The sequence below is a fragment of the Gorilla gorilla genome, chromosome 13 (genome assembly GCF_029281585.2).
Source record: "Gorilla gorilla gorilla isolate KB3781 chromosome 13, NHGRI_mGorGor1-v2.1_pri, whole genome shotgun sequence".
NCBI lineage: Eukaryota > Metazoa > Chordata > Mammalia > Primates > Hominidae > Gorilla > Gorilla gorilla.
In genome coordinates, this window is record NC_073237.2 from 42,418,204 (window position 1) to 42,445,916 (window position 27,713).

Sequence of the window (27,713 nt, forward strand, 5' to 3'; positions counted from 1 at the left end):
GAAGAAAAGGGGAGGAGGGGACATGGAGGGGGAGACCGGAGAGAGAACGTACGCCGAGGAGTCAGGCGGCGGGATCAAGGGGTGTCGGGGTGTCTGGGCGCGGGGCAGAGCGTGGAGGCGGCAGCGGCCAACGGTCGCCAAGACAACCATTCTACGCGAGGACGCGGCGACAGGAGGGGAGCGGTCCGCGGGGGAGGGGAGCGCTGGGGGAAGAGGAAAGAGGAAGAAGCGCTCAGATGCTCCGCGGCTGTCGTGAAGGTTAAAACCGAAAATAAAAATGGGCTAGACACAAAGGACTCGGTGCTTGTCCCAGCCAGGCGCCCTCGGCGACGCGGGCAGTTGGGAGGGGAATGGGCGCCCGGACCCAGCTTGGACCCCCGGGTGCGACTCCACCTACCTAGTCCGGCGCCAGGCCGGGCCCGCAGCTCCGGCAGCGCCAGCGCCGCGCCGTGTCCAGATGTCGCGTCAGAGGCGTGCAGCGGTTTAGTTTAATTTCGCTTGTTTTCCAAATCTAGAAGAGGAGCGGAGCGGCTTTTAGTTCAAAACTGACATTCAGCCTCCTGATTGGCGGATAGAGCAATGAGATGACCTCGCTTTCCTTTCTTCCTTTTTCATTTTTAAATAATCTAGTTTGAAGAATGGAAGACTTTCGACGAGGGGAGCCAGGAATAAAATAAGGGGAATAGGGGAGCGGGGACGCGAGCAGCACCAGAATCCGCGGGAGCGCGGCTGTTCCTGGTAGGGCCGTGTCAGGTGACGGATGTAGCTAGGGGGCGAGCTGCCTGGAGTTGCGTTCCAGGCGTCCGGCCCCTGGGCCGTCACCGCGGGGCGCCCGCGCTGGGGGTGGGAAGATGGTGGTGGGGGTGGGGGCGCACACAGGGCGGGAAAGTGGCGGTAGGCGGGAGGGAGAGGAACGCGGGCCCTGAGCCGCCCGCGCGCGCGCCTCCCTACGGGCGCCTCCGGCAGCCCTTCCCGCGTGCGCAGGGCTCAGAGCCGTTCCGAGATCTTGGAGGTCCGGGTGGGAGTGGGGGTGGGGTGGGGGTGGGGGTGGGGGTGAAGGTGGGGGGCGGGCGCGCTCAGGGAAGGCGGGTGCGCGCCTGCGGGGCGGAGATGGGCAGGGGGCGGTGCGTGGGTCCCAGTCTGCAGTTAAGGGGGCAGGAGTGGCGCTGCTCACCTCTGGTGCCAAAGGGCGGCGCAGCGGCTGCCGAGCTCGGCAGTGGAGGCGGCGAGAACATGGTGCGCAGGTTCTTGGTGACCCTCCGGATTCGGCGCGCGTGCGGCCCGCCGCGAGTGAGGGTTTTCGTGGTTCACATCCCGCGGCTCGCGGGGGAGTGGGCAGCGCCAGGGGCGCCCGCCGCTGTGGCCCTCGTGCTGATGCTACTGAGGAGCCAGCGTCTAGGGCAGCAGCCGCTTCCTAGAAGACCAGGTAGGAAAGGCCCTCGAAAAGTCCGGGGCGCATTCGGCACTTGTTTTGTTTGGTGTGATTTCGTAAACAGATAATTCGTCTCTAGCCCAGGCTAGGAGGAGGAGGAGATAACCGGCGGTGGAGGCTTCCCCATTCGGGTTACAACGACTTAGACATGTGGTTCTCGCAGTACCATTGAACCTGGACCTCCCTTCACACAGCCCCTCAATCGTGGGAAACTGAGGCGAACAGAGCTTCTAAACCCACCTCAGAAGTCAGTGAGTCCCGAATATCCTGGGTGGGAATGACTAAGACACACACACACACACACAAAGTAGGAAAGGTGTATTTCAAGCACACTTTCTTTCTCCTTGGGGAGAATTATTGCTAACCATCTAAGTTTTCTGGAGGCGGCCTTTTTTCTCCCCAGCCTCCCGGCGGGGTCACCCTCTCCCACCTTCCAGGAGAGTGGAGGACCCGCGAGATACGGGGCACACAGGCAGCGACTTCCTGAAATGCTAACAAGGATCGTAGGATCAGTTACTGCTGCGAGGAGCAAGCACTTGCTTCTTGGGGGAGTTTTGCAGCCAACAGGGAAATGGGCTTTCTTTGTGAGTTAGAGGTAGAGGTCCGGCGGCCTGAGTGATTGAAACTGCTCGGGACAATGCTCGTATGTTTAGCAAACGACAGAACTGTAGAACTGTTCCTGAGAAATCCCAACTGATAGTATTTTAGTCATCTCAGACGACAGTTAGCACAGTTTAAAAATGAGGCCTACTTTTTGAAAAACAGAATCCAAGGTAGTTTTGTCCTCACATTGACAAATGTTGACACAGCCAGTGTAATTTCCTATAACCAGGAAAACTGAAAGAATATATGTACAGTTAAAATATGTACAATGCTAATTAAAACTTGTATAATACGTCTAAAAGTAATTTAATGAGGCTTCACTTTTATGACCGTCCTTGTGGTATGCTTCGCCAGGAATATATAGCTTCAAAAAGCAAAGGCCAGCGGAGGGGTAATTTTTTTTTTACTGCAATGTTAATTGTCTCTTGGACATGGAAATATAAACCTGTTAAAACTATCAGTGTTTTAGTGTCTCAATTTCTATTAGCAAAAATTTATAATCTATAGGATAAATGCACATTTTATTTTTTACTTTTCATATTATGCAAGTTAATTTTTTTAATTTAGTCAAAGGAGCTTATAAAGGATTTCAGGGCCTGTTGCTGGATTTGATTTTAATTCATTTTGAAACATTGACAAGACCCTGGTTGTTGTTTTTTTTTAACAGTGGTTTATCCGTATCAGCAAAAGTTTAGCCACTGTGATCCGTAACTGTATGAATATAGTTCTTAATATTATTGTCTATATGAAAATATTTATTACTCTAGTTAATATTATTCTATATAAAATCATTTTGTTTAAATTATTAAGTTGCCTCTGAAAATCTGTAGTAACAAAGTAGAACATGTCAATGTATATAAATGCCATAATTATGTATTTTTTAGTTTAGGCCTATAAAACATAACATTGTGGTGATTTTAAGTTAGAGAAAATATTTTATAGTATGTTAATGTATATGCATGAAATGCAAAAATATTTAAATGATAGGTTCATTGAAATAGATCATTTTTTGTTATTTAGGTATAAATCAATTTTCAGGACGTATGTGAAAAGTGCAATCTTCAGGAAGTTTCTCGAGATAGAACACAGCTTGGATAGAATGTCTTGAAATATATGCGATTTTCCAATTTCATATGTAAAATGATATACATAATATAAAATCTAGCGGTGTTAATTATAATGATATGTAATTATATATTTCACATTAATATATTTTATGCCCATGGCTATATTGATTTGGGAATATATATGGATACTAATTATGTTAGGATTCATACAATTCCTTGAGAGGCACAAGTGCTAAAAATTACTTGTATGAATTATTTAATATCATTGCAAATAAGATGTTATTTTAACTTTTTTTAAGTTTCTGCAAATATGTTTATTATGACTTTTATTTTTATATGATTGGAAATACGTATACTAAAATTCCACATTACCAGTTTCTTAACCACAGAAACCTGATAAATTGCCATAGTTGATTTGTTACTTCTACCTTGGTGCATTTACAAAATAGTCATATTTTTATTATGAAGTTAAATATTCATTTGTTTATGGCTACTTCAGAAGGCTCAGATTATTTTTTTCTTTAATAGCACAGAGTCTTCTCAAGGTAAGCACTGTGCAGTTAGTATAAACCATTATTCCCCACGTGTACATGATTCACAGTTTGTATTGTGTTCCAAGTGAACCATAGCCCTTTCAGAAATCAAGACTTATATTCATTTTACTTCTTTGAATACTCTTGAATTTTAGAAAGTCCATTATGATCCTAAGGTAGCAACAACATAGCCTATTACCGTCTATGATGGTTTACAGATCTATTATTCCATGTTAGTTCATCACTATCAACTACCGCGATAGAGTTAAGCTAAACCATTTTCCCAACATATGAAAAACTCCTATTACTAAAGTGATACAAATGGTTTTTATAGCAAGGTTCAACAGTGGGCCCAGTGCTTTTACACTTTTTCAAAAGTCCTTGGAGAAACAGAGAAAATCTCACTTGCCTTCTGTACTAAAACATTCTAGGCCGAACTAAAACTGAAACTTCATAGTAGAACACTGTAGGCCAGGGGTGTTCAATCTTTTACCTTGCCTGGGCCACATAGGAAGAAGAAGAATTGTCTTGGGACACACATTAAATACACTAACACTAACAATAGCTGATGAGCTTAAAAAAAAAAAAAACCTCATGATACTTTAAGAAAGTGTATGAATTTGTGTTGGGCAGCATTCAAAACCATCCTGGGCTGCATGTGACCCTCGGGCCCACAGGTTGGACAAGCTTGCCCTAGCTCCTCCATCTGCTGCAAAGCCCAGCCTGATACAAAAACCAACGTGATAAAAAGTTTTTGTGGTGCTTTATTTTGGCAGTTGAAGTTATATAAACAATGGGTACAGTTTCATTTTCTAAATATAAAAGTATTACATTGAATATGAATTTTTAAGACAAATTATCTGAATTCTGATTCTCATATACCTAACTACTAATATCTTCTCTATTTGTTGCCCAATGAGATTAATCCACCTCTTAAACACTTCACCATCAAGAAAAACAATTTTGTATTTTAAAATGAACCCATCCACTTTCATTCAGCTATTTTATATTCAGGCATCATCCTAAGGAAAGAAAGGTTCTGACAAAGATTAATACAGATGGATAAGTAGTAGCAAGAAATCAAAAACTGCATAAAATTCTAGCAATAAAGTGTTAAATTATGGTACAGTTACATTCTGGATCATCAGGTATCTGAAGAATATTTCATAGACTGTTAAATGATTGCATTATAAAGTCAGGTTTTTTTAAAGCAAGATTCAAAACAGTAAACAGTTTCTCTCTCTCTCTCTCTCTCTCTCTCTCTCTCTCTCTCTCTCTCTCTCTCTCTCTCTCTCTCTTTCTCTCTCTACCAAATTAGTTATAATGGTTTCCGCAGGATGAGAGGGGTTGGGAAAAAGGTTGGTGATATTTATTTTCTTCGTTTCACTTTTGAGTTTTCCAAAGTGCTATGACCATCATCAGTAAAATATACATTTCCAAAGCCTTTGACACACGGTAACAATCCTACACAGTGGATGAACTAAGAGCTTCTCTAGCCTTAGATGGGTAGGGAGGGAGAAAAGACAAGGAAACTGAGTTGTTTAAGTGTCATACACGAGAACGTGGCTTTAAGGTCTGGGAAAACCTGCGAGGGCTGTGACGTCAGACTGTGTAATGCACGCTATGTCCATTCACCAAGACGTTCCATTTTAAAACCCATAAATCCGTAGCTATACCTGTTTCCAAGGTGCCTCGTGTTAGGCCTCTGGTCACAGCACTTGGCGCCCTTCTTGGGATCTCTTCTCTCCGCCCCCACTACCCCACCCCACAAGCACACTCTAGTCCCCTCCAATCAATTTCAGGCAGGTCTCGCCACCTCCGGAGCCACGCTGGGGGTGCAAGGGCCCTGGACCCCAAAGAGCGCCCGCCCGACGACAAGAGATGAGATGCACGCTGCTCCTCCACTCCTCAGCCCCCACCATCCTCCTCCTGGATCTTAACTTCCCCACTCTCTCAATTCCTAGAGACGCTGCGGATCCCAGAGGCTTAACTGGCAGCTGGAACGAGGTCCTCCAACAAGAATTTAGACGCTTGGTCCAATTATCACTCCACCGCGCGCACTTTCCGCAGGAGCGATGTGATCCGTTATCATAACTGCGGACCTGGGGTTCCACGTGGAAGACGATTGGGATTTCACTGGCCGCGGTGGGGGTGGGAGCAGACAGAGTCTGAGTGGGGTTAGTGGACTCGAGACGAAAGGCAGGACATGACAGAAGGCAACGCTGGGTCACCTCTCCAGCTTGGAACTGGCTAGGCCTTGTTTTGGAGGGGATGGGTAGATGAGAAGTGAGTCAGGGTTACCCGGAGGAACCACGGGGAAAGTGCGCTTCTGAGACTCTTGACAGCCATTTCGTTCCCTTCCAAGCCAGATGGAGACCCAAGAGTGTTGAAAGGCCACGACTTCCCTCAGTTTCTCCATCTGGGGGTGCAGGATGGTATAGAGAGTGGCCCGTAGTATTTTTCCAGTGACGATGTCTCTCCATTGTTTTCTTCTTATATTGCAGCTTTCCCCATGTTTGAAAATTTTCTTTTCAAATGAAATCATTGATTAGAATAAAAAAAAGTAAGTAGCTATTAAAACAAGATCAATTTCCATGACAGTAAGCCAACCGATGGAGAAAACCTTGGGAATTAATAAATGAAGGATTTGTTTGGTAGATGATAAAAGGTCCTTTTAAAGGGTCTGACTCTTCCTAGAAAAACCCACCAACTTGGGACCGCAACAGATTTACCATATTCTAATTCATGCTATTTTAATGTGTATTCAGCAAACCCACATGTGTTTACAATTGTCGAAGCTACCAAATGTCAATAGCGTTTTTTTTCTATTTGTTGAATGTGAATCTCATGTACGAAGCCATATAAACAGAAGAAATTACAGGAATGATTTTAAATCACATACAAAACCAATAGTATTGCTAGAGGAGAATTAGTCAAGGACGGCATTATGAAGAAAGTGAGGGAGAATTTCCAAAGAGCACAAAGATAGGGCTTGGTGGACCAAAGAACGTTTCCATCTAAAAGGAATGGCAAATACTTAGAGTCTCTGAACCCACTGAGTCTTGGACTATTTAACTAATATTTGTAGTTCCAGATATAGCACAGTGCCTTGTACATAGTGGTATTTTTAAAAATATAGTGCCTCGTAGATTTTTTTTCAACTTTTATTTAGGAGAGGGCACATGTGCAGGTTAATTACAAAGGTATATTGCACCATGCTGAGGTTTCGAGTACGACTGAATCTGTCACTCAAGTAGTGAGCACAGTACCCACAGTGGGTAGTATTTCACCCCTCGCTCATTCCCTTTCTCCTCCATCTAGTAGTCCCCAATGTCTATTGTTCTCATCTTTATGTCCAATTAGCATTTGTTTTTTAAAAAGGGTGGTTGAAGAAATTCTCAGTGCTTGTCAGTGTCTCTCAGTGCATTCATTTAATTCATGAGCCCTGGAATGATGGTTGCATTTGGGCAGAACTCTACAATCAAAAAGAAGTAATAAAAGGGAAAAAAAAGTGAAAGCCATCAACTACAGGATTGAAATTCCCAAAGCATCAGAGGTCCTTTCAAAAAATAGTATGTTGATTTTTAATTTTTATGACATATTGGCTCTGTTCATGAAAATATAAACATGTTATCACAAAGGATTTTTTAATTCAACTATTTCTCAGTTTTCTCTTTCACCTTCAAAATAAAATATCATAAATTATTTAAATGGTTGTGAAGGCAGTAGGATTTTTTTAAGAGAGAAAGGTTTTATAGAGGTTCAGAATTACATGAACAAAGACATGTAATCTCTTAAGCAAATTGAAACTAATAAAATCGTACAATCAAGGTAACGTAAATAAAAAAGCCTTTGCTTTCTTAATTGAATTATGTGAGTAACTAGAAATTTTAAAAGTATGGCAAAGGTTAACAACAGCATTATTACCTGGGCTGCCTTTAAAAATACATATTTCTGGGGTTCACGTTCAGAAAATTTGATTCAGATTTGCTGTGGGTCCCAGAAATCTGCATTTTAAATAAACACTTGAAGGAGATACTATTACAAGTGGCCCATTGGGACACAATTTGACAAATATGACCAATTTTACTTTTTAAACCTTATTTCTGCTTCTTTATCTTTGAATTGAGGTCCAGGATTTTAGGTAAGATTTTAAGTTTAGAGTCAGTTTACTGGATCCCAGGGAGGAGAGTCTGAGTAATCAGTGGAGGAGTTATTTCACCAAATGAAGGAGACCCTTTATTATTATGTGACCCTTTGTCTGAATTGGAAAAGAATGTCTTGTAGATACCACATTTTTACAGTCAGAACATAGTTTGAGAGAAAAAAATATAACAAGATATATTTGTGTTTTAAAGCTTACAGAACCAGACAGAAAATTTCCACATAAGCTATATAAGATACGTTGTCTTTCTAAAACACTGTATACTCTTCTTTCTGTTTGTGCAGGATGAATGGATCTCTCTCTCTCTCTGTCTCTGTGTGTGTGTGTGTGTGTGTGTGTGTGTGTGTGTGTGTGTGTGTGTGTGTGTGTTTATGTGTGTGTGTGTGTTGTAATAAGGGGTTTCTTTCATTTTATGATCCAGACCAGGCTCGTAATAAACATGACAACCTAAAATTATGTAAAAAAGAAAAATCAAAGCACAAGTGTTTCACAGGTTTAACTTGTGCTTATCTAAGATCAGGGCAAGATTGCAGGAAAATGTAGCCATAACAGAATAAAGCATTTATGGACAAAATGATGGGTCTTTATGTCTCTGTAAAAGCACAGTGATGGGGGTGAAAATATAGATGAAAAATGTAAGCTAAAAAGTAACAATTATAAGAAAAACTAAAATATCATGCCTTTCAAATGATCATTTTTCTGCTTTTAAGCTAAAATTTGTCTAATATTACACCAGTGACTTTGCTGATGTATTAGGAAAAAGCTTGTTTTGCTTTCTTTTCTCGAGTGCCACCATTTTCTTGCTCTCATTCTCTTTCAGGCTGCCAGATCATCTGACTCAGCAATTGTATAACTCTCTCACCCAATTTAAAGAAACAGCAGCTATCTAGAGAACAGTGACTCCCCCAATTGAACATCTAATTGTTAAATGTCCAACATCGGACACTTTGAATTTTACTCCATGCAATTTACATGCTGAATAGTTGAAGTTGAATATATTATATTTAACATTTAATTTTTAAAAGAAGCTTATTGAAACTTTCTTCCTAAATAACATGGTAAAGTTATTGTTTTCTTCAAAAACAATTAGGAGGAGCTTAACAATAATAGGACACTTCAACTTCCATTATCTAATTTAATTATCACAATATCCTTATGTTTTCGATGTTTCATTTTTTCATTTTGTAGATCTGGAGACTGAGGCTCAGATAGGTTGCATGGCCTACCAAAAGTCATTGACTAGTAATTCATATATAGTTGAATTTGGTTGCCCATGGAGTGCTATAAATATGTATATGGTTTCAGTTCCATCTCTTTTAGTTAACTATTATTTTGAAAGTCGCTTAACCCCTTTGGGCCTCTACTATACTCAAGCATCAGCCATATAAGTCACAGTAAATATTTATTGGTTGAAAGGAGGTTAACATCTTTCAAAAATTTATTTTTTGACCAAAATAAAACCAATGAAAAATTCTCATATGACTGTACATATAAATTACTTATTCCTACCTTAATTTAAAAGCAATAAGTGGGATACCTATTCACCAGCACAGGAACCACTTGAAGCATGCAGTGGAAAGATTACTTTCTTTAGCATTCACATGACCTGTGAGCAGATTCTATTTCTTTTGCTTATTAGCTGTCATGGTACCAGAATGAAGTATGAGAAACTCTCAATGCTTTCATGTTCTCATCTGTAAACCTGAGACCCTATGGTAGTCCCGTAATAAGAGGTAGATAAAATAGTATGTGTGAAGAGTCACTGTAAACTTTTACACAGCGTATGTTTGTCAGTTATTATAGTGCCTAATTAAACTATGCCCTTAAGAAAGCACATTAGTTTTTTACAGTAAATACCTACTTCATTATAATTTTTCAGTGTAGCTAGAAATTTCTAAACTCCACTTAAAAAATATACATATCATAATAAAAATATATTTATGTATTCAGACTCCTGGTATGTTCCAAGGTGTTAGGTAAAATCAGTGTAAATTTGCATACTTTTAAATTCACATCTGTACAGAAGCTCTATATGGTGGCCTTTAGGGTATGCCTCTAAGCTCTTCTAGTATTCATAATCATTAAAGAGATATTAAGCAGTGTTTGTGAACCCCTGTTTTCTAAGACAGGAAATCAAGGTAGCTTTAGAAAACTGGAAAAAAGTTATTAGTCTATCTATCTAATAACCCAGAATAATAATTTCCAAAGGAATCACTGAAGATAACTGGATTTTTAATTCCTTCAGAATGGTTGTCACAGTCTGAATATCTGAATCAACAGTTTTGACCAAAACAATTTTCTAAGAATTCTTTAGTATAAAAAATTATGTGTGTGTGTGTCTGTGTGATGAAAGGAATGATAGGCAGAAACATTACTGTCATCCTTAAGACATTCAAAATGCCTACCTTGGAGGGTGACCTTCAGTTATTTTTATGCAAATGTGAAGAAGTTATTTAGAAGTAGGATATCAAATAGTAACACAAAATACACTAAATAGTATGCTTTCTTAAGGCTAAATTGACTTGGGGGTTTTAAATCAGTACAGAATAAACATACAGTATATTCTGTTATCATTGCCTTTTTGAAAAATTAATTATGGAAGTTATCATCTTAACTGTAACAACACAAAAGATAAAACTCTACCCTCAACCCAGAGACTCAAAGGAAAACATGAGTGGAAATGTTAAATCTGTATGTGAAAAGTGCTAAAACATGAATAGGAAGCAGTTACTTATTTAATCAAAGTTGATTATATTTCATCAAGAAGTTGATTCCCTTGAGTGGAGTTGAATGACATATCAGGTGAAGAATGTGATTTGGGGAAGAATGGTCTAACACAAGAAAATTTTCTTGCAATCTTTAATAATATCAGAGGGGAGATTGGCTTCAGAACTCTCCTAAGTTCAGGAAAGGACACAGAAAATTCAACATAACAGTAAGACTATAGAGTCCCAAGAAAGCAAGCTACTTTTAAAGGATAGTTTTTTAGAGGGGCAAAAGGGGGACAACCATTCTCCATTTGATGAGAAAAGCTTCCATGTAGATGGTCCCCCTGAAATTAGAGTATCCTAAACCAGTGTTAAACCTATCAGTGAAACATGAATATTAAACCTCCACTCCCAGGAGTGAAAACCGAATACATTATTATTTATCGGTGACTTTCAACATTATCTCAGAACTCTAACAGCACATACATACATCAGCAGCATAAGCAGAAATGAGATATTATATATGCTTGTGTTAGCAATTAAAAAGGACAGCATATTTGAGAGGGGAAAATCTGTCCTATCAAGAATGAAAAAGAGGGAGGTTAGGAAAAGTAGTTTAGAGAAAGTAAATTTTGCAGTTCCTCAGTTTTAACTGTACTTTCTCCATTGTACCTTCCACTTGAAATGCACTCCAAGCAGTGGAGGTGGGTAGCAATGAATGCAGAGGAAACACTGAACACAGTGACACTCTCCAGTGTCACTTCTCATGATTTAATGAGGGGTTTTTTTTTTGGAAATTCTTCTGTCATAACATGGGAAGCTTTGTTACAAAGAAGCTGTTTTTTCAGAGGGTTAGAATTCAGAGGTAGCATCATACCTTTTAGAAGAGAATTTGCTTGTTGAAACCACAGATACCTGCTAGAATGTACAGGAATTAATGAAAAATTACTCAAAACGACATTTATTTTGATGACCTAAATGAATAACTTCATAATAAATGTCATATATATTCTCAAAAAAGTAGAAAGCACCATTTATTGAGAGCCTACCGTGCACCCGGATTTTTATATATCTGACATTTATTCCTCACAGTAACCTTATGGGGTAAATTTTATTTTCCCCGCTTTGTGAGGTGAGGAAATAAAGGCTCAGAAAGTTTACATAACTTATTCAAGCCCACAGAGCTGGTAAATGAGAGGTCAGTTCTATCTGAGTTTAAAGACTAGGCTTGTCCCACTTGCATATGTGTCATTTCCAAAATTATGATTAAGGATATGGTTGGCATTTCCCGCCACCCACATTAAGTCCAATTAAGTAGTTGTGGCCATAGAAAGAATGGAGAATGGAGAGAGGAACTGACTTCAACAGCTACAGCAAACATTTATTAGCTGAGTAACCATAGCTACATAGTTCCTCAATATGTACCACTCCTCCATTTTGTTATCTATAAATCAAAATGGTGGCTTTTTAAAAAGCAGTTTTGCAATATATTCAAGAGCCTTCTACCCTTTGAAAAACTGCAATACTATTTTTAGTAGCAATTAGAAACACCTTAAATATCTGACAACAGGGACATCATTAAGTAAATTATAACTATTTTTCCAGTGGGATGTGTTACAGCTGTTAAAAGTAGCATTTATGAAGTGTTTTTGGAGAAGTTTGGAAAATGCTGTAATAAGTTAGAAAAAGCTCATTTCAAAATTGCATAATATTCACAATGTAAAGATTAAGCAAAGAAAAAGGAAGAAGTATTTCAAAATGTTAATAATTATTGCTTTGTGTGGGGTAGTTTTTCATTTTCTATGTGCAGCTAATTCCTTAATTATTTTTAAATATGTGAGCTTTAATCAGGAAAGCAAATCATTCAAAAATGAGGGGACTGAATTAAGTGACTTTCAGGGGACTTTGCGTGTCTTTGAGTTCCAAATTTCTATCACTATGTATTACTACTGAAGAATAATCATAGAAGCACAGTAGCTTCTGAAAATGGAGAGTCAGTAATCTTGGCCCAGGTTTTGCAACTTGCTCTAAAGCAGAGTCCTCAAAGAAAAGGAAGCACTGATGAGTTGTCCACAATGTACTGGATAAATTATCATTAGGAAAACATATTGTAGTAGGGAGAGTGAGGACCTCTCAAACAGAACTGAGAACCTTGAGTTTGAACTTTTCTTTTCCTTATTAAGCACTCTGAGCCTTTTTTTTTGTCTGCATTATGAAGAAAGAATAATACTCTCTATCCCATGGGACAGCTGTGGAATTATAAATTACACATATAAAACTGCTTAATGCTTGTCACATAGTTGGGGTTGAAAAAATGATAGCCATTATTTTCTTGGCAAATTTTAATGAATTTTTTATTATCTCTATTTCTTTCTGCCTATCTCCTCTAATTATGTTTATTACTTATTTTGTTCCTCAGGATGAGGCCAATTCTCAATATCTGTGCTGTACATAATATACATATATACCAAATATGTGCATATAGTATGTACATACATACATACTGTGCTAATCTTTTAGTGTTCTCAGCTGATCAAATAGCTACAAATAGATATAAGTAATTCGCCACAAGTAATTTATCAACATAAAAAACATTTACAAAAAAGTTAAGGAATAATTGTTTCCATGAGCTGCAAAGATCCCTCATTTCACAAGAGTACACCCTAGAGATATTTTAATAGTAGATTTCTCACATAGATTTAAAATCACATTTGTTTTGCACATAATTTAGAAAAGATACCTGCTATATAATAAGTAATATACTTTAAAGTTTCCTTCAAAATATTCTTGGGAAGATGATAATAGGTACTGCTAATTCCATACCCAGTTAACATTTTGGAAACTAAGGTTGAAAATTGTGACTTAACTATAATTATGCATTAAATCTACAACACATCAAAGAATTTTGCATTTTGTACTCCTTACTAAGATCCAGTTTGAGTAGGAAGATAAATTTTACAGTAATTCTGAATGAGCGAAGATGGCACAGAGTTTCTAAAAGAGTACCTTCCTTATAGCAAATACTAAATAATTGTGCTATATTGAATTTAATTAAATAAAGAATAGTAAAAGGGAGAAAGAAACATCCTCTGTTTTGAAACTTCTAGAGATCTACTCCCAGGGACACATTGTTTTTTCTTAGCAAATCTGTTTGGAGGTCTGCTCTACTTTCTCAGAGGTCTCCCTTTCATGCTGAAGCTATCTTTTTTCCTTGTGGAACATAAATAATTAAATACCTTGCAATTATTTACCTAAGAAAGTGTTTCTTTCCCGTTTAAAATGCTCTTACCACCCACATTGGACTTGATTATCAGAATTTTTATCCGGGGCAGCTTCAGGAGCACTTTGGCACTTCGGGGCTAAACCACAATCTGTTTTTACATGTTTGTGATTATACCCATTTTGTAGATCAAGACATTGAAGCTAGTAAAAAAAAAAAAAGGTCATTTTTTCAGGGTAACAAAGTAGGTGGTAGAACTAGGACAGGGACTCTAATTTCCTTACATTATTGCTTTTCTAAATTAAAGGGATGCATGGAATTATTCCTCCATTGCCTTTGCCTTCAAATAATTATCTATTGCACCCAACATCCTATTCTAGAACTCATCTATGAAGGCTTAACACAGCTGTACCTGGGAGCTCCATTACAGGGCATATATCTCGCTCTCATAAGCTACTTCCTAAGGAATTCTCGCTAATTATGGGATCTTCTCCAGACTCTGAAATGTTTTTTTCTTGGTAACACAAGTGTGAGGTGTCATTTATCAGAATGCATCACCCCAGTCTTCCCTCCTCAAATGATTACTGTAGGCTCCACTCAAGAGCTCATCCCAGTTCAAGACCACCTTCCTCCTCCAGAGAAGCAAATATATATATATATATACTTTTTTTTTTTTTTTGAGACGGAGTCTCGCTCTGTTGCCCAGGCTGGAGTGCAGTGGCGCGATCTCGGCTCACTGCAAGCTCCACCCCCCGCGTTCACGCCATTCTCCTTCCTCAGCCTCCGGAGTAGCTGGGACTACAGGTGCCCGCCACCTCGCCTGGCTAATTTTTTGTATCTTTAGTAGAGATGGGGTTTCACCGTGTTACCTAGGATGGTCTAGATCTCCTGACCTCGTGATCCGCCCGCCTCGGCCTCCCAAAGTGCTGGGATTACAGGCGTGAGCCACCGCGCCTGGCAGAGAAGCAAATATATTGATGGTTGTTACCAATACATGCTCTTGACTAAGAAACCTTCTTTCTTAATTAATATTGACAACTTTAAGCCGAGTGCCTGACATATATTAGGTACTCAGTTACTCTTTTTCAAATAAAGTTATGAATGATGATTCTAATAAAAGTAACTTATTCGTCTACTAGTTTTATTATGTTTATTTAATTCATTAGAATGGCCATGTACATAGTACAAAATTCAAACAATATAAATCATGGAATGTGAAAAGTAAGTCACATGCCCATCTCAGTTCTTCATTTCCTTACCTCACAGGTAACAGCTTTTCCTGTATCTCCCCAGAGATATTCTATGTATATTTTGTTTTTAACACCAAGCTGTATTTAAAACAATTATCTTTAATAATAATGTTAATATTGAAACTGGTAAAGAAATACGTGTGTATTATCTCACCTCAAGCGTAAACAATAGAACAAGAGAGAGCCCATTTTGAAAATTATGGACAATGAATCTAGAAATAATCTCAAAAGATTTCACAGTCAAAAAATAGTTCATTAGATACATGAGAACTGTCACTTGGTCTCAGTGTAGAGCTATTGCCTCAACTCCCTTTATTTTCCTAACAAAATCATCTTGCTTATCCCATGAAATATGTGCATATTGCCAATCCTACAATGCCGCATCAGAACCAGAACCCAACTCTGGAACACTACCTTCTCAAGTATCTTTCTGTCTCTTTCTGGCAATATGTTGAATTAATATTCACATCTATTATGACTAGTCTTTGATTTGTAGGGTTGCTGAAGTAGTAGCACCACTGCAGGGCTTTCTTTAGTTTAAAGAAAGTAATCAGGTGTCCCTACTGTGTCATGATCTCCACCCTCAGCTGGGTTCTCCAGTCTGGTTTTAAAGAACAAAACAAAAGGCTTCTCTGTCTGAGTCTTACTCAACCCATCCTCTCTACTCATAAGAGGTATTCCAAACCTTTACGATTCTCAAACTTCCTAACCCACCATCTTATTTTCACTCTGCAAACAAGCTAACCTCCTCATTCATAGAAGGAAGTGCCTCAACTTCCTCCCCGTTCTGACCTTTTCTCCCTCCCAAATCTATGTATCTCTTGTGACAAAATCTATAACCACCGCTGTACTTTGAGTTCTATTTCTTCATTACTTTTGAGGGACCTCGGGTCCTCAAAAATATCCTATCTTGCCTGTGTACTTTTCTTTTATTCTCTTCTAACTTACCCTTCTCTTCACTTGGCACTTGCCCTTCCAGGTATATGTGTGCTCAGGTCTCTTCCACCTTCCATCTGCCTCACTTCATGGCATAGGGCCTTCAACTATCACAACCAAGCTATGAAGGAGTAGTCAACGCAGTGTCCTCACTTCCTTGCCATCCCATTATCCTAGTTTTTCTTTTGGCTCTCTGAGGAGTCCTTCACAGGCTGGTTTTCAGGAATAAGTCTAAATGAATTACTTTCAGTTTCCCTAAACTTCTATGCCTTTGCACATCCTCTTACCTCTACCTAGAATATCTTTCTCCTTCTTTTCCATCTTTAAACTCTCACATCATTCTTCAAGACTGGGATCAGCTCTCAGCATCTGGAAGCCTTTGCCTACTAGAGACAAATGAGAATGAGTTTGGTCCCCTTTTCATTTTCTTGTATCATTTTGTGCTTTATTTTGCTCTTCTAAGAGCATTACGTGCTTCATTTAATCCCTAAACAACTGTTTGAGGGAAGTACAGTTATTATCCTAATCATGCAAATGAGAAAACAGAGGCCCAGATATGTTGAGTAACTTTGATAAAAGTTAAAGAACCAATAAGTGGAACAGTTGAGGTTTGAAGCCTGGCAGTCTGACTCTAGAGATACTATGTTTGACCTACTCCCCTCTGCCCCCACCCCATGTCTGCCCTTAGTTTCTGAGCTTGTTGAATGAATGAAGAGGTGGTAGTCTTTTTTTGTTATAAGACTGATCAGAATTAAGACAGGTTTAAATTTCACGTGTAGAATTTTCAAAACTGCGAAGGCCGTGCAAATCTAAAAAAAGAATGGCATTCTCAGGAAAGAGGAAAAGTAAGTGTGAGAATAATAATAACAATAACCAACAAACTTTAGTAAATTCTAGTAAATGTAGTAAATTTTTACATTAAAAGCTTTTGGACATACATTATCATATTTTATGGCCACATGAAATATATTATAATCCCATTTTGCACATAGGAAATCTGAGACTGGCATAAGGAGCACAGAGATCCAGGACTTTATATTTTCATTCTTCTAGGATTTTGCACCTCAGGTCGATATGTATGAGTAAACTGGGAGTATGGTGGGCTCTTTAACAGAAAAACTAGGAAAGTTTTCCCACTATTATTAACTATTTACATAATTTTTTAAAATTTTATTATTATTTATACTTTAAGTTTTAGAGTACATGCGCATAATGTGCAGGTTTGTTACATATGTATACATGTGCCATGTTGGTGTGCTGCACCCATCAACTCATCATTTAGCATTAGGTATATCTCCTAATGCTATCCCTGCCCCCCTCCCCCCTACATAAGATTTATAATGGATAATGGACTTCAATTTCTAGAGCAAAATGGCCCCACTCAAGGATGCCATAATCCTTCCAGAGCTCTACTGCAAGATATGAGATATACATATCTAAAACTTGTTCTTGGTATTTCCAAAGCAGTCAACTTTTACACCTGTTTATAATGCATCCAAATGTTGTTTTTATATGGTTGCATCTCCCATCTTCTTCACCAATAGCTATATATATTTTTCACAAGAGCTGAAAGAGTTCTTGATGTAGGAATCCATGGTAGAGTTTCAGAGAAATCCCTGAATTCCCTGAAAGTTTTATCTAGAAATACATGTGCAAGTGAACACATCTTTTTTAAAAAAATCATTACCTACTTTCTTTTTTGAGAAGAAGGTATTTCAACAGACTCTTTAAGGAGCCTACTCTTCCCACTCTCCCACCCCCATTAAGAACCACTGTAGGCCGGGCACGATGGCTCATGCCTGTAATCCCAGCACTTTGGGAGGCTAAGGTGGGTGGATCACCTGAGGTCAGGAGTTCGAGACCAGCCTAGCCAACATAGTGAAACCCCGTCTCTACTAATAATACAAAAATTAGCTGGGTGTGGCAGCATGTGCCTGTAATCCCTGCTACTCGGGAGGCTGAGGCAGGAGAATTGCTCGAACCCGGGAGGCGGAGGTTGCAGTGAACCGAGATCGTGCGGTGCCATTTCACTCCAGTCTGGGCAACAGAGCCAAACTCCATCTCAAAAAAACACACAAAACAAACAAACAAAAAGAAAGAACCATTGTATTAGTAATGGAAATGTGTTCCCTCCCTCCCATCCTGGCAACCACTCTTTCTTCCTCCTCCATCATAAAATATCTTAAACTAAACTAAAATAATTTTATTTATCGATAGTTTGAATTTTCCCTATCATTGCTACACAGCTAATTGAGAGGTACCCCGAGGAAAATATAAATGGTACAGTAATGCATTGTAGATTTTAATAACATACTTGACATCCCAAATTGTTTTCATTGGCTTCATTTTAAAAATTACATGTTTTAAAATCAAGCAGACACTAAAAGTACAAGATATACTGGGTCTACAAGGTTTAAGTCAACCAGGGATTGAAATATAACTTTTAAACAGAGCTGGATTATCCAGTAGGCAGATCAAGCATGTGCTTAAGGCATCAGCAAAGTCTGAGCAATCCATTTTTTAAAACGTAGTACACGTTTTTGATAAGCTTAAAAAGTAGTAGTCACAGGAAAAATTAGAACTTTTACCTCCTTGCGCTTGTTATACTCTTTAGTGCTGTTTAACTTTGCTTTGTAAGTGAGGGTGGTGGAGGGTGCCCATAATCTTTTCAGGGAGTAAGTTCTTCTTGGTCTTTCTTTCTTTCTTTCTTTTTTTCTTGAGACCGAGTTTCGCTCTTGTCTCCCAGGCTGGAGTGCAATGGCGCGATCTCGGCTCACTGCAACCTCCGCCTTCTCCTGGGTTCAAGCGATTCTCCTACATCAGCCTCCCGAGTAGCTGGGATTACAGGCATGCGCCACCAAGCCCAGCTAATTTTGTATTTTTTAGTAGAGACGGGGTTTCGCCATGTTGGTCAGGCTTGTCTCGAACTCCTGGCCTCAGGTGATCCGCCTGTCTCGGCCTCCCAGAATGCTGGGATTATAGACGTGAGCCACCGCATCCGGACTTTCCTTTTATGTAATAGTGATAATTCTATCCAAAGCATTTTTTTTTTTTTTTTGAGTCGGAGTCTCATTCTGTCACCCAGGCTGGAGGGTGGTGGCGCGATCTCGGCTTACTGCAACCTCTGCCTCCCGGGTTCAAGCGATTCTCCTGCCTCAGCCTCCTGAGTAGCTGGAATTACACACGTGCGCCACCATGGCCAGCTAATTTTTGTATTTTTAGTAGAGACGGGGTGTCACCATTTTGGCCAAGCTGGCCTCGAACTCCTGACCTCAGGTGATCTGCCCGCCTCGGCTTCCCAAAGTGCTGGGATTACAGGTGTGAGCCACCGCGTCCTGCTCCAAAGCATTTTCTTTCTATGCCTCAAAACAAGATTGCAAGCCAGTCCTCAAAGCGGATAATTCAAGAGCTAACAGGTATTAGTTTAGGATGTGTGGCACTGTTCTTAAGGCTTATATGTATTAATACATCATTTAAAGTCACAACAACCCCTATAAAGCAGGGGGCACTCATATTCCCTTCCCCCTTTATAATTACGAAAAATGCAAGGTATTTTCAGTAGGAAAGAGAAATGTGAGAAGTGTGAAGGAGACAGGACAGTATGTAAAGCTGGTCTTTGGATCACTGTGCAACTCTGCTTCTAGAACACTGAGCACTTTTTCTGGTCTAGGAATTATGACTTTGAGAATGGAGTCCGTCCTTCCAATGACTCCCTCCCCATTTTCCTATCTGCCTACAGGCAGAATTCTCCCCTGTCCGTATTAAATAAACCTCATCTTTTCAGAGTCTGCTCTTATACCAGGCAATGTACACGTCTGAGAAACCCTTGACCCAGACAGCCGTTTTACACGCAGGAGGGGAAGGGGCGGGGAAGGAGAGAGCAGTCCGACTCTCCAAAAGGAATCCTTTGAACTAGGGTTTCTGACTTAGTGAACCCCGCGCTCCCGAAAATCAAGGGTTGAGGGGGTAGGGGGACGCTTTCTAGTCGTACAGGTGATTTCGATTCTCGGTGGGGCTCTCACAACTAGGAAAGAATAGTTTTGCTTTTTCTTATGATTAAAAGAAGAAGCCATACTTTCCCTATGACACCAAACACCCCGATTCAATTTGGCAGTTAGGAAGGTTGTATCGCGGAGGAAGGAAACGGGGCGGGGGGGGATTTCTTTTTAACAGAGTGAACGCACTCAAACACGCCTTTGCTGGCAGGCGGGGGAGCGCGGCTGGGAGTAGGGAGGCGGGAGGGCGGTGTGGGGGGCAGGTGGGGAGGAGCCCAGTCCTCCTTCCTTGCCAACGCTGGCTCTGGCGAGAGCTGCTTCCGGCTGGTGCCCCCGGGGGAGACCCACCCTGGGGCGACTTCAGGGGTGCCACATTCGCTAAGTGCTCGGAGTTAATAGCACCTCCTCCGAGCACTCGCTCACGGCGTCCCCCTGCCTGGAAAGATACCGCGGTCCCTCCAGAGGATTTGAGGGACAGGGTCGGAGGGGGCTCTTCCGCCAGCACCGGAGGAAGAAAGAGGAGGGGCTGGCTGGTCACCAGAGGGTGGGGCGGACCGCGTGCGCTCGGCGGCTGCGGAGAGGGGGAGAGCAGGGAGCGGGCGGCGGGGAGCAGCATGGAGCTGGCGGCGGGGAGCAGCATGGAGCCTTCGGCTGACTGGCTGGCCACGGCCGCGGCCCGGGGTCGGGTAGAGGAGGTGCGGGCGCTGCTTGAGGCGGGGGCGCTGCCCAACGCACCGAATAGTTACGGTCGGAGGCCGATCCAGGTGGGTAGAGGGTCTGCAGCGGGAGCAGGGGATGGCGGGCGACTCTGGAGGACGAAGTTTGCAGGGGAATTGGAATCAGGTAGCGCTTCGATTCTCCGGAAAAAGGGGAGGCTTCCTGGGGAGTTTTCAGAAGGGGTTTGTCATCACAGACCTCCTCCTGGCGACGCCCTGGGGGCTTGGGAAGCCAAGGAAGAGGAATGAGGAGCCACGCGCGTGCAGATCTCTCGAATGCTGAGAAGATCTGAAGGGGGGAACATATTTGTATTAGATGGAAGTATGCTCTTTATCAGATACAAAATTTACGAACGTTTGGGATAAAAAGGGAGTCCTAAAGAAATGTAAGATGTGCTGGGACTACTTAGCCTCCAAATCACAGATACCTGGATGGAGCTTATCTTTCTTACTAGGAGGGATTATCAGTGGAAATCTGTGGTGTATGTTGGAATAAATATCGAATAAAAATTTTGATCGAAATTATTCAGAAGCGGCCGGGCGCGGTGCCTCACGCCTTGTAATCCCTTCACTTTGGGAGATCAAGGCGGGGGGAATCACCTGAGGTCTGGAGTTCGAGACCAGCCTGGCCAACAGGTGAAACCTCGCCTCTACTAAAAATACAAAAAGTAGCCGGGGGTGGTGGCAGGCGCCTGTAATCCCAGCTACTCGGTAGGTTGAGGCAGGAGAATCGCTTGAACCCGGGAGGCTGAGGTTGTAGTGAACAGCGAGATGGAGCCACTTCACTCCAGCCTGGATGACAGAGTGAGACTTTGTCGAAAGAAAGAAAGAGACAAAGAGAGAGAGAAAAATTATTCAGAAGCAACTACATATTGTGTTTATTTTTAACTGAGTAGGGCAAATAAATATATGTTTGCTGTAGGAACTTAGGAAATAATGAGCCACATTCATGTGATCGTTCCAGAGGTAATATGTAGTTACCATTTTGGGAATATCTGCTAACATTTTTGCTCTTTTGCTATCTTTAGCTTACTTGATACAGTTTATTTGTGATAGAGTTTTCAATTCCTCATTTTTGAACAGTGGTGTTTCTCCTCTCCCTACTCCTGTTTTGTGAGGGAGTTAGGGGAGGATTTAAAAGTAACTAATACATGGGTAACTTAGCATCTCTAAAATTTTGCCAACAGCTTGGACCCGGGAGTTTGGCTTTGTAGTCCTACAATATCTTAGAAGAGACCTTATTTGTTTAAAAACAAAAAGGAAAAAGAAAAGTGGATAGTTTTGACAATGTTTAATGGAGAAGGGAGAAGAACATGTAGAAAAGGGGAAATGATGTTGGCTTAGAATCCTAACTACATTGGTGTTTAATATAGGAACATTTATTTATATAACATTTTAAAGTACTAAATTCATATTAATATATTATCAAATGGGTTTAAGCATCCTACACATTTTAATTCAATTGATTCATTTTCTTTTTGCTTTGGATTTCTATCATGATTTAAATATTTACATATGGGTTACTTTTTAGATTTTTCATACTATGAAATATAAGAAAAACCTTTAAGGCTAGTTTTATGACCAAGACGAAGGACTTCCTTGAATACACAAAACAATAAATATACTGCAACATTTTGTCTTTCTTTTTGTAGCTGCAATTTGGTTTGCTTATACTTTCTCTTTGTCTCTTTGAAAACTGAGTCAGTTTCACTTTCTCAGGACAGGATTTAATAACCATAATATAATTTAGTATAATTCCTTGATTTAGGCAAATTATGCAATTTGTGTTTAGTATGAAATGTACCTAAAAATAAGTAACTCCTGTTTAACACCACCATCCTCAAACTAATATAACAAATAACAGTTATCCTAAAATAAATTGTCTACTTCCACCATGCAGCACTCAAATTTTAAGGTTGCTATGACTGCAGACAGTATTTTAAAATTCCTCTCTGGAAATGGCTTTGTTTCCAAGACGATTTAGGAACCAAAGAGGTGACCATCTCTTGTTTAATGAACTCTCAAATCATAAACCTGGGAAGTGTTTTAGTTTCCTACTGCTGCTGTTACAAATTATCATGAATGTGTTAGCTAAAACAAACACAAAATTATTATTTTACAGTTCTAGAGATCAGAAGTCAAAAATGGGTCCACAAGGTTTCATTCCTTTTGGAAACTCTAAGGGCCAATCTGTTTCCTTGTCTTTTCCAGCTTCTAGTGACCATCAGATTCCTTGGCTCATGGTCCCTGTATTTTCTCTGTGGCCTGTGCTTCCATTCTTGTATCTTCTCTCTGACTGTGACCCTCTAATAAAAACACTTGGGGTTATGTTGGGCCCACCCTGAAAATTCTGGATAATCTCCCTCAAGACCATTAATTAAATCACATCTGCAAAGCCTCTTTTGCCACATAAGTTAATATATTAACAGTTTTTGAGGATTAGGACATAGACATTGGGGGGGGCATTATTCAGCCTACCACAGGAAGGAATTTTAGGGTTAATTAAAGTAGCCTTCTTATTTTATACTTGAAGAAATTGAAGTTTTGGAATTGGAGAGCATTATGCTAAATGAAATAAGCCAAACACAGAAAGACAAATATCACATGTTCTCACTTATCTGTGAAATATAAAACAATTACATTCTTAGCAGTAAAGAGTAGAATGGTGGTTACTGGAGCTGGGGGGTGGGAGGAGTGAGGAGATGGTAATCGAGATATAAAGCCTCAGTTAAGATGGGAGGAATAAGTTTGATTGTTTTTTTTGAGATGTGTTTCATAGCATGATGAATATAGCTAAATAGTAAATCCCAAATGCTCTCATTTGACAAAAATGTCAAATATTTGAGATGATGGATAGGTTACTTAGCTTGACTTAATAATTCCCCATTGTGTTCAAAGATCATAACTTCATATTGTACCACATAAATATATACAACTGTACTATGCCAATATATAATTTTAAAACTAATATAATGAAAAAGAAATTGAAGTTCAACATTCCCAGAAGCTAAGTGTAACTTAAAAGTTTTGTGAGAATTTGTTTTAACAAACAAACAAACAAGTTTTCTCTTTTTAACAATTACCACATTCTGCGCTTGGATATACAGCAGTGAACAACAACAACAAAAAATCTCCAGGCCTAACATAATTTCAGGAAGAAATTTCAGTAGTTGTATCTCAGGGGAAATACAGGAAGTTAGCCTGGAGTAAAAGTCAGTCTGTCCCTGCCCCTTTGCTATTTTGCCCGTGCCTCACAGTGCTCTCTGCCTGTGACGACAGCTCCGCAGAAGTTCGGAGGATATAATGGAATTCATTGTGTACTAAAGAATGGATAGAGAACTCAAGAAGGAAATTGGAAACTGGAAGAAAATGTAGGGGTAATTAGACACCTGGGGCTTGTGTGGGGGTCTGCTTGGCGGTGAGGGGGCTCCACACAAGCTTCCTTTCCGTCATGCCGGCCCCCACCCTGGCTCTGACCACTCTGTTCTCTCTGGCAGGTCATGATGATGGGCAGCGCCCGCGTGGCGGAGCTGCTGCTGCTCCACGGCGCGGAGCCCAACTGCGCCGACCCCGCCACTCTCACCCGACCCGTGCACGACGCTGCCCGGGAGGGCTTCCTGGACACGCTGGTGGTGCTGCACCGGGCCGGGGCGCGGCTGGACGTGCGCGATGCCTGGGGCCGTCTGCCCGTGGACCTGGCTGAGGAGCTGGGCCATCGCGATGTCGCACGGTACCTGCGCGCGGCTGCGGGGGGCACCAGAGGCAGTAACCATGCCCGCATAGATGCCGCGGAAGGTCCCTCAGGTGAGGACTGATGATCGAGAATTTGTACCCTGAGAGCTTCCAAAGCTCAGAGCATTCATTTTCCAGCACAGAAAGTTCAGCCCGGGAAACCAGTCTCCCGTCTTGCCTCAGCTCACGCGCCAATCGGTGGGACGGCCTGAGTCTCCCTATCGCTCTGCCCCGCCAGGGCGGCAAATGGGAAATAATCCCGAAATGGACTTGCGCACGTGAAAGCCCATTTTGTAGATTATACTTGCCAAAGCATACCACCACCCAAACACCTACCCTCTGCTAGTTCAAGGCCTAGACTGCGGAGCAATGAAGACTCAAGAGGCTAGAGGTCTAGTGCCCCGTCTTCCTCCAAACTAGGGCCAGTTGCATCCACTTACCAGGTCTGTTTCCTCATTTGCATACCAAGCTGGCTGGACCAACCTCAGGATTTCCAAACCCAATTGTGCGTGGCATCATCTGGAGATCTCTCGATCTCGGCTCTTCTGCACAACTCAACTATTCTGACCCTCCTCAGCTAATCTGACCCTCCGCTTTATGCGGTAGAGTTTTCCAGAGCTGCCCCAGGGGATTCTGGGGACATCAGGACCAAGACTTCGCTGACCCTGGCAGTCTGTGCACCGGAGTTTGCAGCACTCTATAGCAGACAGAGGCCCTCTCCTTTCCCTCTTAAACTTGTGCAAGAGATCGCTGAGCGATGAAGGTAGAGTTATGGTCCTCCTTGCCCTTGCCTTTCCTTTTTGTGATCTCAAAGCATCCTCCCTCCGCCCCCATTCCATGGCCCCAGTTCCCTACCCCCACAGCTGTCTGCTGAAACTGCCAACATTACTCAATTGTTTCTGGGGGAGGAACATTTTTTTTTGAAACAAAATAGATATATGAAGCAGTACACGGGAATTAACACGAATATTTAAGGTAAAACATGACCTTGAAGATTATGAAATCCATCTTATTTTGGCCCAGAACGGGGGCATTGGGCTCCTTGGGCCATAGGGGAGCTGGGGATGACAGGGTGGAGAGTTAGCTCTAAGCCCTCTGCTTGGAGATGCTGTAAATACAGAACGCAAAATCACCTTCGAAGTTAAAGACACGAAGTTCTTCTTTACTCGGCCCCTCCTCCCCCCCCCCCCCCCCCCCAATTCCCTCCAGTTACAGCTAGCATCCAGGTCCCGAGAGGTGAAGAAGGAGACTTCGGCTCCAGTTACAGCTAGCATCCGGGTCCCGATTTAGATGGAGCTGCCAATTACAGCGCGGTTCCAGGGCTGAGCAAAAAGCCTGAGGAGCCAAATGGGAGAGGGAGTAAAACTATTGAATTGGGCCACAAGCAAATGAATAAACTGAACGACTCTCAACCAAACCTAATATATTTAATCCAAACACACAAGTCTTTCATTTCTTCCCTCCTCCCTTCCTTCTCTTACTCCCCAACACCCCCTCTTCAAGCACAATTAATTATATGGTTAGATTCTATTGCGTGATCAGCCCTGTTCTAGGTGGTGGGCACGCCAAGGTGAATGAGACCAAGCAAGAGTCTTGCCCTCATGGGGTATACATTTGGAGACAGAGTCGATCTGTTGCCCAACCTGGAGTGCAGTGGCGCGGTCACAGCTCACTGCAGCCTCAAACTCCCTGGCTCAAGGGGTTCTCCCACCTGAGCCTCCCGACTAGCTGGAACCACAGGTGCGTGCCACGACGCCTGGGTTTGTTGGTTTGTTTGTTTAATAGAGACGAAGGTCTCACCATGTTATCTGGGCTCAAGCGATCATCCCCCCTCCTCCTCCTAAAGTACTGGGAGTACAGTCCCAAGCTATCTTGCCAGACCTGGGAAACAGACGTTAAGGAAGATAACAATCTATTTTCAGAGAGCGAGTTTATAAAACCAATGCAATGGGTAAATATGAAGTGTGAATAGGAGGAGAAGCTAAAGAGTGGTCGGAGAATCTAATGCAAGCTACGGGAGGAAGAAACTCAAGTGCAAATGCTGCCTCAGGAATAAACGTAAAAAGAGACTCTCAAGTGCAAATGCTGCCTCAGGAATAAAATAATCTTGAGACTCTCAAGCGTAAATGCTGCCTCGGGAGAACCGAACGGCGAGGGGGAGCCCATACGCAACGAGATTAGAGAGGAAGGCAGAAGCCAGAGCACATGAATAAATGAGCATCCATTTTGTTTCAGAAACGATCGGAAACCATTTGTGGGTTTGTAGAAGCAGGCATGTGTAGGGAAGCTACGGGATTCCGCCGAGGAGCGCCAGAGCCTGAGGCGCCCTTTGGTTATCGCAAGCTGGCTGGCTCACTCCGCACCAGGTGCAAAAGATGCCTGGGGATGCGGGAAGGGAAAGGCCACATCTTCACGCCTTCGCGCCTGGCATTGTGAGCAACCACTGAGACTCATATAATAACACTCGTTTTCTTCTTGCAACCCTGCGGGCCGCGCGGTCGCGCTTTCTCTGCCCTCCGCCGGGTGGACCTGGAGCGCTTGAGCGGTCGGCGCGCCTGGAGCAGCCAGGCGGGCAGTGGACTAGCTGCTGGACCAGGGAGGTGTGGGAGAGCGGTGGCGGCCGGTACATGCACGTGAAGCCATTGCGAGAACTTTGTCCATAAGTATTTCAATGCCGGTAGGGACGGCAAGAGAGGAGGGCGGGATGTGCCACACATCTTTGACCTCTGGTTTCTAACGCCTGTTTTCTTTCTGCCCTCTGCAGACATCCCCGATTGAAAGAACCAGAGAGGCTCTGAGAAACCTCCGGAAACTTAGATCATCAGTCACCGAAGGTCCTACAGGGCCACAACTGCCCCCGCCACAACCCACCCCGCTTTCGTAGTTTTAATTTAGAAAATAGAGCTTTTAAAAATGTCCCGCCTTTTAACGTAGATATATGCCTTCCCCCACTACCGTAAATTTCCATTTATATCATTTTTTATATATTCTTATAAAAATGTAAAAAAGAAAAACACCGCTTCTGCCTCTTCACTGTGTTGGAGTTTTCTGGAGTGAGCACTCACGCCCTAAGCGCACATTTATGTGGGCACTTCTTGCGAGCCTCGCAGCCTCCGGAAGCTGTCGACTTCATGACAGGCATTTTGTGAACTAGGGAAGCTCAGGGGGGTTACTGGCTTCTCTTGAGTCACACTGCTAGCAAATGGCAGAACCAAAGCTCAAATAAAAATAAAATAATTTTCATTCATTCACTCATTTATTGTCAACATTTATTGAGCACCTATTACAACAATTTCATCGCATGGAAGACAGCATCGTTTCTGACACTGTTGTTTCATGTATCTCTTAGAAAAACG

At 41.8% G+C, this 27,713-nt stretch overlaps 1 protein-coding gene and 1 long non-coding RNA gene across 8 annotated transcripts in view; one reads left to right on the top strand and one right to left on the bottom strand.

The window, feature by feature from the left end:
- LOC109028365 (uncharacterized) overlaps positions 1-1,368 on the bottom strand; it is a 133,468-nt gene extending 132,100 nt beyond the window's left edge. Inside the window, exons 1-2 of one of the 2 annotated variants that reach the window (XR_010130192.1) lie at positions 1,175-1,368; positions 398-511 (exon numbers count right to left, since the gene is read on the bottom strand). This is a non-coding gene — a long non-coding RNA (uncharacterized lncRNA). Of the gene's footprint in view, positions 1-397; positions 769-1,174 lie in introns of those variants that run through there. The other variant, XR_010130191.1, reaches the window with a different exon arrangement.
- On the top strand, positions 640-27,371 carry CDKN2A (cyclin dependent kinase inhibitor 2A). Of its 6 annotated transcripts, none has more exons than XM_063696321.1 (3): positions 640-738; positions 24,123-24,429; positions 27,122-27,371. In XM_063696321.1, exons 2-3 carry the CDS (start codon positions 24,126-24,128, stop codon positions 27,133-27,135), a joined length of 318 nt encoding a protein of 105 aa, XP_063552391.1. In that variant the 5' UTR covers positions 640-738; positions 24,123-24,125; the 3' UTR covers positions 27,136-27,371. The 6 variants fall into 6 exon arrangements, with proteins under 6 accessions (XP_063552391.1, XP_063552388.1, XP_063552389.1 ...); XM_063696318.1 differs by lacking the exon at positions 640-738 and adding an exon at positions 939-1,012; XM_063696319.1 differs by lacking the exon at positions 640-738 and adding an exon at positions 1,289-1,426.
- The last annotated feature ends 342 nt before the right edge of the window (positions 27,372-27,713 follow it).

What these genes read in the sequence shown, in the direction of transcription:
- CDKN2A (XM_004047878.4), top strand. Translation starts at nt 20,524, where the DNA reads ATGGAGCTGGCGGCGGGGAGCAGCATGGAGCCTTCGGCTGACTGGCTG. An exon ending in ACGGTCGGAGGCCGATCCAG is followed by an intron (nt 20,674 to 24,122) that starts GTGGGTAGAGGG and finishes TCTCTCTGGCAG; the next exon opens with GTCATGATGATGGGCAGCGC.